Here is an 18,628-nt window from a genome sequence, read left to right as displayed (position 1 = left end):
TGGGTGTCCCAAGGGGGTGGAAGAGGGTCTCACCCACGCTGCACCTGGGCTGGGACCAGTAGTAGGTCCTGCTGGCGCAGGGTAGCTGGAAGCTCTCCCACACACTCACTGGACCTGGGATAGGACTCTATGAATTTTTAAATCATTTATTTCTAACAATAATTCAAGGACTGTTTTCTTCCCCTCCAAAAATACTATTTTAAACTATTATCAAGAAGAACCACGTGCCTATTTTAATTGCTGTCATAGACACCTGTTCTTTTGCCTATCCTCTAATGAAAACAAAAGAAGTCCTCTCTAAAGCTTCTAAAACACATTCCTGAAAAGTTCAGGAAAAAGGCGTGGGATATAGCTCAGCAGAAAAGTGCCTGCCTGGCAAGCTCAAGGTTGTGAGCTTGATTCTCAGTACCGCCCCCCCCCCAAAAAAAAAAAAAAAACCCACAAAAGTTCAGGAAAGGCTTAAAAGATGTAAAAGCAAACAAAGAAAAAACTATACTATTTCTCAAATCAACTATTGGTATACTCAAAGAAAATTAGCTCAGCTAATTAATAGCATTATGCATTAAGTAACTATCCAAACCATTACAAATGCATTAAGAATAAAATATAACTTCAATTTTCAAATTTAGTTATTTTAAATAATACTCAATGTAAATTTACAGCTCTCTTCTTAGGTCTGAAGATCTAGACTACAGAATTATATACACAACTACAGTTACCTTTCACTTAGGTGATGAAAACTGCTGCTTTCATCTTGATGTTCATCTTCAAAACTTAAATTGGACCAGCTACCAGTGCTGTCCTCACCAATACTGAGATTCATCTGCTGACTACCAAGTGATTCAGTTGACTGAGCATCTTCTATTTCTTTTGAACTATGAGAAAGAAAAAAAAAAAAAAACTTATAAGCCACACTGGAAGCATCGTAAGTTCTAAATTATTTGACAAGTGAGTTGATGATAAAGATGACAAAAGTTAAATTCAGAGTTAGATCAGTGGTCTCTCAAACCTTTCACTGTATCTGCTAATACTCAGACCATATTAATTTTAAAGCTAACTAAGGTACCTAGGAGTGTACTATAGTTCTACCCCTACTGCGTCATTAAATTCTATTTAAAACAGTAAATACTTTCAAGCGAGACACTTTAAGGAAATACTATTGCAAAGTGTTATGGTTTGTGTCTGCTTGTCTCCCCAAAGCCCCAAAGCTGGGGGCAGGCTTCTATACTATGTGATTAATTCATGATCCAATGTTGGAATTCAGAGAATGAGAGCTGCAGTAATTATGGATGTGAGTGCTATACCCACCCTGGGGCTGATAGTCTGAATGCAATATAAGGAAGAGAGAGGGGCTTCCTTGCTGCCACTGCTTCTCTTTTTGCTCTTGCTGTTTTGCTGATTTCCGCTGCTATGAACTGCTGCCCTCTGCCATGTGCCACTCTGCCTTGGAGCCAGCCGAGTAATAGCTTGAAACCTCCACAAACTGTGAGTTAAATAAACATTTCCTTCCTTACTTTTGAGTGTGTGTCCCAGCAATGAGAAAAAAGTAGCTAAGCACAAAGTTTAATCATCTGCTTCATAAAACAATACTTTTATCTATAGTAAAGGAGCTCTTCCTGGCATTAGGAACAAAAAACAAGAAAAGTAGTTCAGAAATTCCAGCAATGTCAGTCAGGCCTATATTCAAAAGTAGCCTAAGCTCTTCAGGATTCTAAGCATGGATCACATCTCTTTTCACTCTTTCTCTAATGAACAGACATTTATAAATATATTCCTTTATCACAGAAAAGCACATTGCTCATCTACCATAAATGCCCTTTTTGCTTATTATTATTATATTATTATTATTTTTTTTATTATTATTATTATTATTTTGGTGGAACTGGAGTTTGAACTCAGGCCCTTGCGCTTGCCAGGGAAGTGCTTATTCCACTGAGCCATCTCCCTGGCCCCTTGCATATTATTTTTAACAAAGTAACTTAAAGTAATGTTTCTAAAGTCTTCCAATCAAAAACTTCCAATGGCTTCTCACCAATTAGAATTAGAAACCAAGTTCTGAAAACACACTGGCTGGTCCTGATCGATAACGTCTAACTTATCACCTACCACTGCCCCTGGTTGGTTCCACTACAGCAGTACAGTACTCTCAATTGTTTGACAGATATGCAACCACCTCCTCACCTGGAATCTGTCTCCCTCTTGATTCTGACATGACCACCTTTGGCTCTTGGCTCAAACAATACTTTGCCAGCATTGCCTCCACTGCTGCCTAATCAAGCCTGCAACAAACTGTACCCACACTCTACCATCACTAGCATTCTCTAAATCCCTTGTTTTATTTTTCGCAAGGCACTTAGCATTAAGGAACACACAAATCAGTTTTACATATCTAGTGTCTATCTTATTCTATTCTAATATAAGCTCCAAGAGAACATAGATTTTTGCTTTTCATTTCATCTACACCCCCTGTATCTAGACTAGCTCTGAAATTGCCTTTCTTTTATAGGCACTCTCGTTTTGTATTTAAGATATGCCAACATGAATCATATAAGGCAGTCTCAGGACAGACATACTACAATGAGTGCTGAATAATACTTTGTTCTTTTTGAACACTTTTCCTCATGTGCTACAGTGTACAGAAAATGACCAACAGGATATGGTCCACAGACTTTTTAATGACTACTAGAAGATTTTGGAAAGAACAGATTATAATATAACCTTGATCACTGGTGGTGAACCTACAGCATGCATATGAAACGTTTTTAAGACAAAAGAATTAATATATGAGGTTTTTTTAAAAACTAAAACCTGTTTTCAGGTTTAATTGCAGTGTGGCACTTGCAATACACAAGTAGGTTTTGGGTTGGAGTTTGGGCACTCATCTCTAGAAGGTTTACTATCACTGGCTTAGCTAGATGTTTTGTTCCTCTTTAAAAACATCATAATACAGCTTTCCATTTGACATTCAGTTACAACCCTGATGTATACAACTTTGTAATCCATTTATGGTTAGTTTCATGAACCAACCTTTTAAGAGAAAAGGGACACTAGTGAAATAATCCAAATATCTTACAAAATAATCCATTTGAATTAATCTCCTTTTAAGTCTGAAAGACAATTTTCACTTCAGAAAGTGTGAAACTGTACATATCAAAGTCAACTCGATATGTCAACTTTACTAGATTAAAAAACACTTAGCAAAAAAAAAAAAATCACTTAGCAAATGAGAGGCTTTTTTAGGTAAATGAATGCAGCTAGAAACCATACTCATAAGTGAAAAAATCAGACCCACATGTGTAAACATTGCAGTGTCTCGCCAACGTAAGAACCTAAAATAGTAAATAAAATGTGAAAGGTACAATAGACAGTGTGAGAAGGAAAGAAACTGTCAAAACAAAGGAAAAACTGGGATGAGGAAAATGACAAAAGACAGAAAAGAAGAAAAAAGAAAAGGATACATTTTTATGAATATATACAAAATAGTCTGGATAACTGTGCTGCTGATTTCTACTGTTCTATTGAAAGGAGCAATTAATTTTTTTTCTTTTTTCCTTTTTAACTTTCTATAGCTTTTTTGACCAATTTTACATGCTTATATCTGGTAATCTGAATAACTAATTTGAAGACAACCATATGAAATATAACAACCATTGTTGAATTCCTATTATTTTGTTTAGTGAAATTCTGTTATTCTTTCAATTTTTATGCCTTTTTTTTTTTTTTTTTTTTGGCAGAACCAGGGATTGAACTCAGGCCCTTGCATTTGCCAGGGAAGCGCTTATTCCACTGAGCCATATCCCAGCCCCAATTCTCTTTAAAAAATAACAGTAAAAAAATTTTTAAAGAAAAACACTCAGCAAATTAGTATTCTTTTGGGCACCCTGGCAAATCATGGAGGCATGGCCTTGGCGACTAAATACAGTCCCTGGACCTTCGCTCTTTGGCACTATTCCCTGTACAGCCTTGGAGCCAGCCAACCATGGACTGCATCTTCTGAGGCTGTGAGCCAAATTATACCTTTTCTCCTTTAAATTGAAGGTATTAAGCAATGTGTCCACATAACAGTAATGCTGTTTTCCAGTTACAGAAAACTGGTAAGTGAGAAGTGGGGTCACTTTGGTGATTGTGCCTCACCATATAGATAGGAAGCCATATGGAACTGTTTTTCTTTTTTAAATTTTATTTATTTGTGTGTGTGTGTATGTATGTGTGTGGCCAGCTCAGCCCACCAGGGACGGGGCTGGCTGGCATGTGGTGCTGGGGGATTGAACCGCGGTCCCTCTGCTTTGCTAAGCTTGTTCTAAGTAGGTGCTTTAGACCACTGAGCCATCTCACCAGCCCCATGGAACTGTTTTTCAAGAAGAGTTTGGAAAGATTTGGAGATGTGGGCAAGGCAAGCCTTAGAATGCAGTAAACATTGCCTAAAGGGTAACTGTCAGAACTCAAAAGACCAGAGAATACTGATAAGAATGAACAGAGGAAAAGCCAGGCTCAAGAGATTTTAGTTTGGAACAAGGATTCTACTGGAATTAGGACAAAAGACATATGTGTTAGCGCTTAGGCAGAAAATGCAGCTAGAGATGCATTTTGCCCTGTCCTGAGACTTCGAAGGAGATGAAATTAAGGATGGTAACTAATTAATCTGGTGGAGAAAATGTCAAGGCAGCCCAACATTCAGGCTGTGGCACAGGTACTGCTGGCTACATTTAGCCAGATTTATGATGCAAATTGGAGAAAAAGCAGAGCAGAAAAATTGGGAAAAATTAAATTTAGGTCCAGGAGGAACTTATACAACTGGAACCAATGGAAGTGTGGCTGCCAAGAAGATCAGCACCATATGAAAGAAATCAAGTACTTTGTATTGGGAATAAGAAGAAAGATGCTGATTAAGGGTATCTCAGGGATCAACAAAGACTTCACACATTAAAGACTCAAGGATATAAAAATGTCAATCTTTTGAGAAGTCCCTGGGACCCCTGCTTGAGAAGAGCCTGTGATCAACCATCCAGGCACTCAATAGCAGTTTGGCCAGGATCCAAGGGGGCCTGACTATTGCTTCCACTGAGAGCAGACTTGTTTACATGATGTTGGTTTTATTCACATGCAAAAATGCAAGAAGAGCTATGGGATAAGAAAGGCTTCCGTCCAGATTTCAAAGGTAAGCTTAAGGGCCAGCGAGATAGCTCAGTGGAGTAAGCATGCAGGCAAGTGCAGAGACCAACTTCAATACCAGGCACCACATGCTGCACTGGCCCAGCCCCCGGGTGAGCTGAGCCACAACAGTCTGGGAGTGGTGACGCACACCTATAATCCCAGCACTGTGGAGGCTGAAAACAGGAGGATCACTACGAGTCCAAGCTGCATAGTGAGACCCTGCACAAAACAAAAAAAAATAAATAAAATAAAATAAAACGGTAAGCCTAAAAGACCAGGCAAGCCCAACAGAACAGTGGATAAAGCCATGGAAATAAAACAAAGGTACAATGGAGACCAGAGAATAGGAGTTTGGAGATTTAAGGGATATGGAATGTCTACCAAGTAAAGTTACAGCCAAGAAAGGAATCCCATGAAAGAGGTCAGATGAGTGACAATAAATTGTAAGGGGCAAGACCACCCAGACCCCAAGGAACTCACATCACTAGGTTGTGCTCCAGATGCCAAACAAGGAAACACAGTACTTAATATTTGCCCTGCTGGGTTTTCAGTCTTGTTTCAACCTGATTCTTTTTATCCCCTTATTCTTCTCTTTTGGAATGGAAATGTTCAATCTGTCATCTTGAAATTATATAACTTGTTTTTGAGTTTTACAGTTTCACAATTACAAAGAGTTTGCCTTGAAGTTCAGAGGAAAGTTTTGCAAAATGCTAGAACTGTTGAGACTTTGAAAAATAGATAATTCCGCTTCCAGTTCTACATGGGATAGCTGTATTGTATTAGGGAAAATTATGAATTTACTATTGTCTTTATCTGAAGAATAAATATGGCTTAAGGAGATATGCTTGGGTGTGAATTTGAAAAGGACTGCTTTTGATAATTAATCCTTGTATGTCTACTTGACTGGATTAAGAAACACCCAGCATGAAGACAATACTATGTATTACAACAAATACTATGAAATTAAAAAGAAATACCCAGCACATTAGTAAAGCACATGTCTGGGTGTCTGAGTGGGACATAGAGGCATGGCACTATACAGTGGTACCTCAGTTCACTAACTCTTTCATTTGCCAGTAATTTACTTGCAAGCTCTGCATCAGGTAATAAACACTCCCATGACCATCTTTCCCACCCAAGTACAAATGTGGCCCTCTTTTTCCAAAGTCACAGAACAAATTAAGTTCATCAACCTAGGTACCACTGTCTGTGGTCCCTGGCTCCTTCCTCTCAGGCACTCTGCTCTGCTACCTGCCCTCTATGAAGTAAGTCTGTTCCACCACGGTCTCCTATTAAGGTTTTTCTACCTTGCAACTAGATGACCATGCACTGAAAGACACTGAGAGCCCCAGTAAACCTGCTTTCACTCAAGCGGTGTATGTCAGGCATTGCATCTAACACTAGGAAAGCTGGCTAATACAAGCACGTATCGCACTAAACAATTACTAAGAGAAGCCAAGTGTGGTGCAACATGTCTGCAATTTAGCACCTTCGGAGACTGAGGCAACAGGATCGTAAGTTTGAGACTAGTGCAGGTAATTTAATGAGTCTATCTCAAAACAAAGTAAGGGCCAGGGATATAGTTCAGTGATGAGTGCTTGCCCTGTGCACATGACCCTAAGTTCTATCCCTAGCACTATGCGGGAAAAAATAGAAAAATAAAACAGGAAAAAAAATTGCAAGGTACTCTTTGTAAATACCAATCTGGAAAAAAGCTGGCTTACCACAAGACCTTGAAGGGTAATTATCTATTACCAAACAGCTCTAGCAAGAAAAAGTGAGTATACTGAAGAATAAATAACAAGAGTATTAGCTGTATTTGCTGGGTTCTGGAAGTGATGTCTTACAAACTTCAGAGAGTTTTTGTGCTTTGATGTTGGGAAAGGAATTGGGGATAAAACAACCTGAGGCCACTGTATAAGAAAATTGCTTTTTTTTTTTTAAGGACCTAGCTTACTATCACTTATTACCACAACTAATAAATAAACCATGGGTTTATTTATATGATAGAGATTCATAAACCTTTTTTATAAAGGGCCACATAGTAAATACCTAGGTATTTCCAGCTATTCACCTTTATCATCATAGCACAAGCACAGCCACATAAAATATATAAATAAATGAACATAGCCGTATTCCAATAAAGTCTATGAAGATGGAAGTTTGAATTTCATATAATTCTCATGTATGACAAATGTTATCTGATTTCCTCAGCCATTAAAATGGTATAGAAAATATTCTTAGCTTGCAGGCCATACAAAATCAAAGAGTGGGCCACAAATGAGCTCAGAGATCATAACTTACAGCCTCTGACCTACAGGAACAGCAGCCTCCCAATTAAGTCAAACCCATAGCACCTCTCATCCTAAGAGAATTCTAAGAATTCAAGAGTTCTGGACAAATGACATCTCCCTATTTAAGGATGCCTTTTTTAAAAAGTGGCAGGCTTTATCATAGTTTTGATTCTGTATTCTTATCAGTATTCTGGTGTTTTGAGTTCTGAAAATTATCCATAGGTTTTTTGTTTGTTTGTATGGTGATACCGGGGATTGAACTCAGGACCTTGCACTTGCCAGGCAAATACTTATTCCACTGAGCCAACTCCCCGCCCCTACCCATAGTTTTGAATATTCAAAAATCTGAGGTATTATGTGACTCAACTAAAATCTACCTCAACTCAAACCATCTACAGACTAATAACATGGGATAGTCCTGATATTTTCTCAAATAGAAAAAAGGTTAAAGGGGCTGGGGAGATAGCTCAGTTGAATAAGTGCTTGCTTCACAAGCTCAAGGGCCTGAGTTCAATCCCCAGTTCTGAAAAAAAAAAGAAAAAGAAAAAAGGTTAAAAATGAAAATGTTAACCAAGTTGTTAAAATTAATTCAGCAGAAGAAACAAAAACTGCAGAACACGTTACTATGGAACAAAGAGGTGGTGGAACTGCTGAAAGTACATGTTTGCTTTCTTCCTCAGAGCAACAGGATTATACTAAGCTCTTTGTAAGAACACTTACCTTTGTAAACAGGAAAAACTATAAAAATTTTATCTCAGAATAGAAAATTAGGGCTGGTGAGGTTAGCTCAGCGGTCTAAAGTGTCTGCTTAAGCAAGTTTAGTAAATGCGCAGGGACCACAGTTTGACCCCCAGCACCACATGCCCCACCATACCACCCCCAGGGTAGTCTGAGCTGGCCACAAAAAAAAAAAAAAAAGGAAAAGAAAATTAATACTAGTATACATTTGCTGTACAAAATTCTCAGGTTGTTAGGCATAGTGGTACATGCTAGTAAATCCGGGCACTTTGGGAAGCTGAGGTAAAAGGATCATAAAAGCCTCGTTAGGGCAACTTGGTGAGACTACATCTCAAAATAGACAAGGGCTTGCAATGCAATTTAGTATAAAGGTCCTGGGTTCAATCCCCAGTATCAAAAATAAATAAAAATGCATTACTTTTACTCAAAAGATAATGGGAGACAAAAACACATGAAAATCATATGTAGGATATGAAACCATGGACAAATAGTGTAGGAAAACATTAGTATTTTTTAAAAATTATGTGTTTGTGAACAGGACTTAAAGACACACATGACCAAGTTCAACTTTTCATTTTATCATTAAGACCATCCAAAATTTTGAAAATTACCTGCAGACAGCATGTCCAACATTCGTCATGGCTGATGTCATTATTTCTGTAGTAAGGCTCTCAGCAAAACTAATGCCATCTTGTCCAATTCCACTATCAGCAGCCAAACTGGTATTGCTTAGCTCTCTCTCTGCTCTTTCAATGGCTTCAGCGACTATCTTCTCAGCAAGTAATGATTTGTTATCAAGATTTACATGAATTTGAGGGACATCAAGGTGAAAAATTCGAGATTTCTGATAGATGTTGCTAAAGTATAAATTTTTAACAAGCTTACTATTAACACATGAATCTTGTTTGAAAAAGTGCTGAGATGAATTTCCAGTACAATCATGGAGCTCCTTAAGATCACAATACCTACAATTTTGATTTGTAAGACGTGACAACTTGTCTGCATAAGTGATCCTATCCACTGATTTTGTGGTCTCCGATGCTTGGAAAACTTTAGATGCTAGACCTAACTCTAAAGTGTCATCCACTACTTTTTTAGCATACTGTTCTATAGTTTGAACAATATTCTCTCCACAACCATGCCCATTTAAGCTGTCTGTACTGTGGTGAAACCCTTGGTTTTGTGAGGAAGATTGAAGAGGTTTAGGAAATTCAGGTTCTATGTGGTACTCAGTATCTTCAACATATCCAGATTTTTCAAAAAGGCAGGACTCTGTTAAGGATTTTGGCAAGTCAACTTTAGGTGCTGTCAGCTCTTTTTTAACATCTCTTGTTATGCAGTGAGCAAGAGAGGCTGAAAAACTATATAAATAAGAGTCTTCATTTCTCCACTTATCTTTTGTCCTTTCACAAGCTTGATTTTGACAAAGGTGACCTCCATTTCCTTTTCTTTTACTTTTTTTTCCTTCTTCTTGGCAGTGTTCATTTGAAAACATGGACAGTTCACTGTTTATTCTCTCTTGTGTACTTTGCACAAGGGACATTTTTGAGCTGCACTGCATTTTGGCTGTCTTAGCTGCTTCTTGTAAACCTGATTTAACAGACCGATAAGCAAGTCTGCTGGCATACTGATCCATTATTAACTCACCATTGCCACCTTCCTGCTTTAGTATTTGGATAACATGACCTGCATATTCATCTGTCACACTCTCACAGCTGGGATACTTGTATGTCAGACCTGACATACAAGAACTTGGTGGTACTGAAAGAGTAAGTGGATCCACTTCTCCTGGATACACAACCTCCATATCCAACTTCTCTTCTGATCTATAATCTTGGTCCCTATCAGTAAAACAAAGATTCTTCTTTTGCCTGCAAAGTACAGAACTTCTAACTTTTGCTATTTTCTCAGCTTCTGCAATGATTTCTGCTGCCATATCACCGGCAAAACTACCTGTCTGAAAATTTTCAACAGATCGACTTAAAAAAATAGGCAATAATCTTCTTTGACTTTGCACATTGAAGCAAGGTTTTTGAACCTCAGGTTCTTCCATTATTTTGTGATCTAAATGAGAGGCTGCTGTTTCAGTTGCAAAAGAAATTATGTGTGTAGCTAACGCTTCTGCAAACTGCACTTTCTTCCCTGAGTGTTCTGGCTTCACATCCATTTCTGGATGTTCTTCACCTTCACTACTTTCAACTTCTTCTGAAAGAGACCTCATGAGTTTCAACATGAACTCTTCCTTTTCTATAGTGTTCTGTTCATTTTCAGACAAATTACCAACAGATGAGTTGTGAGGTGTAGACGGTGGTGTAGCAGGTGCAAATTCTTTGGCCAATTCCCCTTTGAGTTTTTTGGTTAATTTCTTGATATCCCATTCAGAACTAGCCTGGGATGGAACTAGAGGAGTTGATGGAGGAGTATCAGGTATTACACTTCTGTCTCTGATTTTCTGTTTATCTTCCACATGCAAACCATCTACACAGGTAAGCACGGTTGATGAGAAAGTATGTGAGTGACCAAAAGGGCTCTCCTGTCCAAAAGATATGGGCTCAAGTGCAGTATCATTCAAATTATGCTTTTTCAATGGCTTATCCTTAGCAAGTTCCTTCAGATCAGGTTTCTGACTTGTCACCATTGGACAAGGTGATGGTATCGCTAAAGAAATTCCACGATCCACCAAATCTTTATATTCTGGAACATAATCCTTTCTCGTGGGAAGTGAACAGCAAGGTAAGTGATCTTGAGCATCAAGAAATTTTGGCAACTTTTCCAAAGTCAACTTTGATTCCTCTGCAGCAACAGGCAAGTCTTCCTTAAGTACTGTATTTGTATCTGAAGTTGAGATCATTAATTTGCTTGTATCTACTGATTCTTTAATAACAGATTTAGATAACAGTTCAGTAAACATATCCTTATTGTTAGCTTCCCCCTGTTGTGGTGTTACTTGAAGAGAGGAAGGAGATGAATGTCCCTTCATAGTTTTAGTTAAATAATCAGTATGTTCATTAGCTGTTTTTGTAACTCTGAATGGTGTCACTGACTCCAAAGTTTCATTTACTATTGTTTGCACCATTGCTGCAGAAAAGTTGCTAATTTCACTTGTTAATTTTGAAAAGCTTTGAATTTCAGTTTCATTATTAGTTGTTTTGCAATCATTCTGGCTATCTAGAGTGTGTTCTGAAGGTAAACAAATATTTCTGAGACAAGCTACTTCCTCTTCTTGGTTTTTTGTGATAGCATGTGCCTGGAAAGAATCACCATTTGAATTACTGTCATCAAATGACAGATGAGAATTTGTCTGACATACAGTAGAAGAAATATGATATGGGAGAAGGACACTTCCTGCCAAGGGCACTGGAATAGAAGTGACAATTCCTGAAGTACAAAACAAGGCCTGTTGCATGGTGTATTCCTTTTTATATTCCTGCACTGGTTTTGTCCCCATAATTGCTTGATTATTAAAAGAAGGAGAAAATGTGAAGGTCTGTATAGACGGTGGTACACTTTCTGTATTCACTTCCTTGATATCTGTAGAAACACTAACTGCTGCCTTTGTTGTGAAGGGCACATCAACTTGTGATAGCTCAATGAATGCTTCCTGTATTACAGACTCAGACAAATCTTTCGCATATGACTTCACTACTTTATCATCAAAATCAAATGACTGACACCGTGGAGATGCAGGTGTTGAAGGATATGAAAATTGGCACACTTCCATGATACCTTCAAAAACAAGTTCTTCAGCAAGATCTGCAGCAAACCTAGCAACTGTATTTGTAAATATTTGCTTCTTTACATACTGTAAATCTTTTAAGGCATGTGATAAGGCTTCACTCACCAAAAAATTAGCCAAGCCACTAATGGCATGCTGTTTTAGTGAAAATGCATGCTGCCTTCTCAGTTCATTAAATGCCATCTGAAAAATAGATGATGTCAATTTTATGGCTAAGTGGCACAATGCACTGGTACATGAAGAGACTCCTTTCTGTAAGTCTTTAAATGCACTACCAAAACTTTTTTCCACCAGATCTGCAGCAAATTTCTGAATGCTATCTTTAATCATTAAAGATTTACTTTTAGATTTATTTTTTTGATCAATGTTTCCATGCTGAAAAGCAACAGTTTCATTTTCTCCTCTTTTAACACTATTAATGTTTGACATTTCATTAGTTGGTTGGTTATGAAGAACTGATTCTAGCACTTCACATGAAATACTATTTGCATAATCTTCATAGGTGTAATAAACAGAATCATGAGTCTGATTTCCACCAATATCTATTTGGCAAAAGCATTCAGCAGCAGTACAGCTTCCAAGAGGACTAAAAGCAGAGGACCGAACAGGACTAAACAAACCACTGTCATCCCCTGATGCCTTCACTGGACGAGGAGAATCTGGACCATCACACAAGTTGCTGTATGGAGATTCTGGCTTACGAGGAGTTGGCTTTCTAACATTAGCTGGAAGAGCCGGGCAATCAGACTTGAATTTTTGAGGATTCATACAAGATTTTTCATGTTTGTGCCCTTTCTTTCGTGATGACTTCCCTTGAACAGGATCATTTATAAGCACGCAGGAAGTCTCTGAAGTTTGTTCTACTTCATCAAACTGATCAAAACTATCAAAAAATTCACTTACTTCTGAGTCTGAATCTTCTACATCATCTTTCATCACAGGAATTTTAGGCAGCTCAAGTTTTGCTTTTAAACTTTTCTGATATCCTTCTTCATCCAAGAAAATAACAGGACTTGGACTTGAACATTCTGATTCTGAGGAGTAAGCAGGAGAAGAACAAACAGTTTTCTGTGTATCACCACCTTTACCCAAAGCATTAGATGACCTATAGAAACTCCTTTGGATCCACGGCTCTGAAATTGAAGTTGTGACTGAAGTCTTCACAGAAAGTGGTTCTTTATGTCCAAGAACATTTATTAAGGGAGATGAGGGTTTAGCCAATGTCTTCTGCTGTCCAGAGCCGACTAAAGTCTTTAAATCATGTGTTTCCAAATGGTAACCACAAATAGTCTGAGAAGCCATGTCACACTGGTTCCAGAGTGTAGTAACATTTATTCCTATAGGAGAAGATTAAAATGGTTAAGTTATTCTAGAACAAAACTCTTAAAAATTTAAATAGCAGAATAAATTAATTATCAAAACTTTATTGTTAATAAATCTCCTATACTATGTTGTTAAGAGAAAGATTCATCCCAAGTTACATTTAAAAACAAACACATCTTTTACTAAAATAATATCATTTTACACAACATCTAGGGACACCTAGTGTTGGAATGCTTAACTTGTTGTCACGCATGTCAGAAACACTATTGTAGTAACTCTGGCAGCTAATTCTTCTGAAATATGTGCCCTGCTAGATTGTGAACACCATGTGATAAAGCAAACAAAGCTTGCACAGTACCACCTAAATAACAGAAGAAGTAAAACTAAAAATCAGGTCATGAGAAAGATAAAAATCACAAGAAAACTCTACTACCATAAAAAAGGTTAAAATGTTTATGCTAGGTAATATTTCAACATAAATTTCAAGGGAACAAGTATGCCTCATCACTTTCAAAAGTGAACTTTCCACTTTTCAAAAACAGGAGATCTTTAGAGGAAGGCCCTAGTAAAGAAAACAAAAACAAACCATCATTATATGGCTTTGAAGCCTCCTCTTCCTCCAACTGCTCAAAAGCAGTAACAAAGTCGTCCTCTATGGAAGACACAGACTGGTTAGTATCATCCTCATCTTCGTAAGTGGTCTCAAGCTGGTGGTTCTGATGCAAGTATGTGTCCAGGGTATACCTTATACCAGTAGCATATTTACTTAGGAGACTAAAGATGAAATCAACTCTGAGCCTCGGTAATGTCGGTGATACTCTCATAACACAAAGCATTCCAGAATGATGACTCTTGGGAAAGAAAAAAATGAGAAACACAATTTAATTTTAAATATGAAACTTATCTGAGAGAGGCCTTGAAATAACACATTGAGAAAAACAAAAATGCATACATTTTGAAAGGCTCCACAGTTTTGCAACGCTTTATTCTTTCTCTACATTTCCCAATTCTTAGTCTCTTCTTTTTCCATTTTCTTCTTACCCATCTCTTCAGATTCTACCTGATCTATTTCTTTAAATGTTATGGAATCTATTTATTTATTTATTTCCTTGGGCAAGTATGTTTTCTTCATTCACCTATCTCACCAACTATCTTGTAAAGGGCTCAAGAACAGAAAATAGATTCTGCTTTATTTTTTATCTCATTTTCCTGTGGCTTTCAGATGATCCCATCTTCCCTCCTATCACAGTAAGAGAACTATCTCCTTTTTAAAATATCTTGTAGTAAAATTTTCAATACTGTTCACAGTTTTAAGACTCTAAGTCATGAGATTTTCCCCCAAAGTATTATCTTTAAAAACACAAATACTGACAAATTTTTAAAAAATCTTTTAATCATTTATTTATTTATCTGGTACAGGATCTCACTATGTAGCTTAGATTCAGTGATCCTCCTGTCTCAGCCTCCCTAGTGCTGGGTTTATAGGCATGCGCCACCATGCCTGGTTTCAGTGGCCAGCAAGTTGCGCCCAGGATTCTAGGGCCAGCACGGCATGCAGTACCTGGGATTAAACCCAGATCCTTGTACTTGCCAGGCAGGTGCTTAAACTACCAAGCTATCTCCTCAGCCCAATAATGTAGTTTGAAAAGTAAAATACAAATACAATAGCTAGCCACCCTTACATCCTAGCAAATAAGGCAAAATAAATATGAATGAAAAATATAAATAAAAACTATACATATAAATGAGCCAAGTAGTTCTATTTCTTATCAAAAGATTTTTGTAAAGAACACAGCAGTATTATACACTGAATAAATAATACAAATTTTAATACATGTTTCATTTGTAAATATCTTACCTCCTAAAACACAGTACTGCCTATCATATATAATGCCCTGGGTTCAATCTCCAGCACCACGATTAAAAAAAAAAAAAAAAAAGCAAGGAATTTTTCTTTGATATTTTATCAACAAATCAATCACAGTAAGCTGAATAGTATGAAGTTACCCACCTATCTGAAATGGTAATATTTTTATTTATAAAGTTAAAATATCTCATCATGTCTACTACCCCTAGAAAAGTTTTAACCAGAAATGAGCTGAAGTGCATGCTCTACCACATACAATACAATACTTAACTAAATTTGGATTTGACCGTCAAGCAGAAAAGCCTCGATGGCTTATATATAGGTAGAAAGGAAATCTAGAAATAATAAATTTTGAATTAAAAAAATTAGTTTGTACTTATATATCCCTTATAAAAATTCAGAGACAAATAATTAACATATAAGCTATGACCAAAATTCTCTACATCAGGTATGTCAACACTGTATGAGCTAGATTTCTTAAGAAACCTATTTACTTAAGATAGTATAAAAGAAAAAAGAAAAACACCCAAGCATTTAAAAGTTAAATACTCAAGTAAATGTTGTAAAATTTGCCCTGAAAAACTTATTATTACCTGATTTAGAGGACCATTATTGATCTCTGATGATTTGTTTATGTCCTTCATACAAATGATTTCATTTTCATTTAGACTGCAGAAGTGGAGTGAATTCAGAAGGTCTGGAAGTTCCAAAGACACTGCTGCTAAATCCTAATTTAAAATAGTTAACAGTAAGCAATACTGTGAAATTATACTTTTGTTAAGGTGCCTACAACGTGGTTTTTATCCAAAAATCTTTAAGGTCTCACGGTCAATAAAATGACTCAGACAAAAAAAAAAAAAAAAACAAAAAACTGACTCAGCCTATTATCCATAGAGCATCTAATTCAAAAATTAAAAATACTAAAAATTATTTAATATTACTATTCTTGAGTCTTACAAATGTATTGCTATTAGGCTATACAATGCATTTTAACATGCTACCTCATATATCTATGTCAACTATGCATTCACTTATTTTTTAGCAAACATCAACCATAGGTCTAACTCAAATTTTGTTCACAGTCTTCATTCATTCTTGGGTACCAAATACACTTTTTCAGAACTTAAGTTTTAACTTTGTAAAATTAGGCTTGCCTTTCCTTTTGAATGTATTGTTATCTTCAACTAAAAAAAAAAAAAAATAAATTAAAGTTAAAGGAAGCTAGCTTTTGTCTTTTCCTGTTTGCTGCTTTTACATAAATATTTTTCTCCAGGTAAACAATTATTGAAGTCCTTGACCTTTGTAAAATAAACATGATTTTATAAGTAAGTTAAAAAAGAGTATCAGAGAAATACTTTGGAACATTTCTTTTTCCAGCCACGTATTCTCAAGAGTATGTCCTCTTGAGGGGCCGGGGAGATGGCTCAGTAGGATAAGCACTTGACTGGCAAACGCAAGGATCTGAGTTCAATCCCCGGTTCTGCCAAAAAAAAAAAAAAAAAAAAAAAAAAAAAGAGTATGTCCTCTTGATTCCTCAATCTGAGCTCTTTCAGCTAAGGTACTCAAGATATATAATAGTATTTTTATTTATAATCACTTGACGTGCAGTATTCAGAAAGAATAGAATAATGTTTTGTCTCCCTCTACTAGTAGATGCTTTCGCATCACTAAAAGTAACATGTAGCAAATTTTCAAGCAGTAGCAGGATACAAGTAATATACCTTCAGGACTTTCAACCATACTTGATGTAGCTGTAAAGCCTTCCTTTGTTAATTCTAATCTCAAATAGTCCCTCTAAATGCCTCAATCATCAGGCTAAAATTTTTACACTGAGTAATGATGATGCTTTACAAATTTTTTCTTTAATATTTAACTCTACCCCAACTAAAATCTAAGAGCTTTTACTGCTGAAATCAAATTTGAAAACCATCAATATAAAGAAACAAACATCACATTCTGTATGATGCACAGAATGCAGAAAAAACCTATGGTTTGCAACCTTCTTAAGACAAATGAATGGTGGTCCAACCTAGTAATTCTTCCTAAAACAAGGATTTTCAGTAAAAATGTTAAAAGTGAAAATGTCGGGGCCGGGGAGATGGCTCAGTAGAATAAGTGCTTCTGTGGCAAGCGCAAGGGCCTGAGTTCAATCCCCGGTTCCACCAAAAAAAAAAAAAAGTGAAACTGTCCAAAGCATACTCTTTTCACTTCAAAATGTCATCTTTAAACTTTGTAAACAAAACAGAAAAATTTATGGTAAATTTGGGCCATTAAGGTACATTTTTCATGGTCTCACCTGGAAGAGGAGGAGAATGGGAAAAAAAAAAAAAAAAAAGAATCAAGATACAATATGTACAGGTGCAATTCCCTATCATGAATGTGAGAATATGTGTGCCAATGAAATTAATTTTTAAAAATCTGCTCCAGATTTCTTGTAGCCTTTTCCAATCTGATAAAATGACTATACCTGTATATGGGCAGCATCTGTTTCTTCATTAAAGCCCAGAAATGTGACCTGAACAATAAAAGAATAAAACTCAATTAACTTGACTTTTTAAGTCTTGTCTCAGATTTTTGCCAGAGCTGAGAGATAGAAGAAAAGCATAAAAGGCATTAAAATGCTGACTAGGTTAGTCAAAACAATATTCTCAAAGATGAAATGTTTTCTACCAAGATCTGGCTCTATAATGCAGTTCGCATCTTTCTCACTAGCAATTCTAACTCTAAAATATATTTCAAATACATGTTCTTCTCTCCTTTTCTCCTGCCTCCCCTCTTAATCTGCACTATTATAATCTTTTTCCAGGTGATCCCACTGTCATGCCGCCACCCTGTGCAAACACCTCCAGGTTTCCCAGGGGAAATTGTTAACTGGGACGCCTTCAACCTTCCCTCACTGTCACTGAAACACAGGGGCCCTTTCCAACTCTAGAACATACCCTGCACATTTTTGCCTACGGATCTCAAAGTTGAGCCCCTCAATCTGGATCTCTCTTTCATGGATGTATACCTACCTTTATTCATTTTTCAAATCAAATCAAATGCCACCTCTTCTCTGAGTAGGCTGCAAGGCTGTTTTCTCTTTATCTACGATACTACCATTTATTTCCTTTAACACTCTCACAGAATTTATTCACAGAAGTTTATAGAAATTAAATTTCTAAGGAATATTTAATAGCAAGAGGAATGTTACATTATTAACTAAAAAAGGATGTCATGAAAAACATACAATATACACACAATTTCAACCTTATTTTTAAAAACATTTGTCTGGAAAACAGTACTCAAAACTATTAACAGTGATTAATTCTAAATGATGGAATCACAAACACACCTTGAAATGCAACTGCTTTGGTACTCAATTTGGTACACAATTTGATACACGATTTTGTCCTGATACTCGTCATCTGTTTGGTTCTAGACACACAAGTTATAATTTGATGTCAAATGCCTTGTGACTTGCTACCCATTCCAGAAAAACAATTTGTATGATTCTCATTATTTTTGATTCTTGCC

At 36.6% G+C, this 18,628-nt stretch overlaps 1 protein-coding gene across 4 annotated transcripts in view; it reads right to left on the bottom strand.

Annotated features, from left to right (window-relative positions):
- Akap11 (A-kinase anchoring protein 11) overlaps window positions 1–18,628 on the bottom strand; it is a 59,434-nt gene that overhangs the window by 19,480 nt on the left and 21,326 nt on the right. For all 4 annotated transcript variants that reach the window (XM_004640262.2, XM_023700130.1, XM_023700131.1 and 1 more), the window contains exons 4-8: window positions 17,580–17,627; window positions 15,706–15,840; window positions 13,832–14,096; window positions 8,798–13,259; window positions 720–875 (exon numbers count right to left, since the gene is read on the bottom strand). In XM_004640262.2, coding sequence (XP_004640319.1) covers window positions 720–875; window positions 8,798–13,259; window positions 13,832–14,096; window positions 15,706–15,840; window positions 17,580–17,627 — 5,066 coding nt within the window. The remainder of the gene's footprint in view (window positions 1–719; window positions 876–8,797; window positions 13,260–13,831; window positions 14,097–15,705; window positions 15,841–17,579; window positions 17,628–18,628) is intronic.

This window comes from Octodon degus, unplaced genomic scaffold (genome assembly GCF_000260255.1).
Source record: "Octodon degus isolate 3935 unplaced genomic scaffold, OctDeg1.0 scaffold00122, whole genome shotgun sequence".
NCBI lineage: Eukaryota > Metazoa > Chordata > Mammalia > Rodentia > Octodontidae > Octodon > Octodon degus.
Note: the sequence above shows the minus strand (reverse complement) of the source record. Positions and strands in the feature narration are given on the sequence as shown.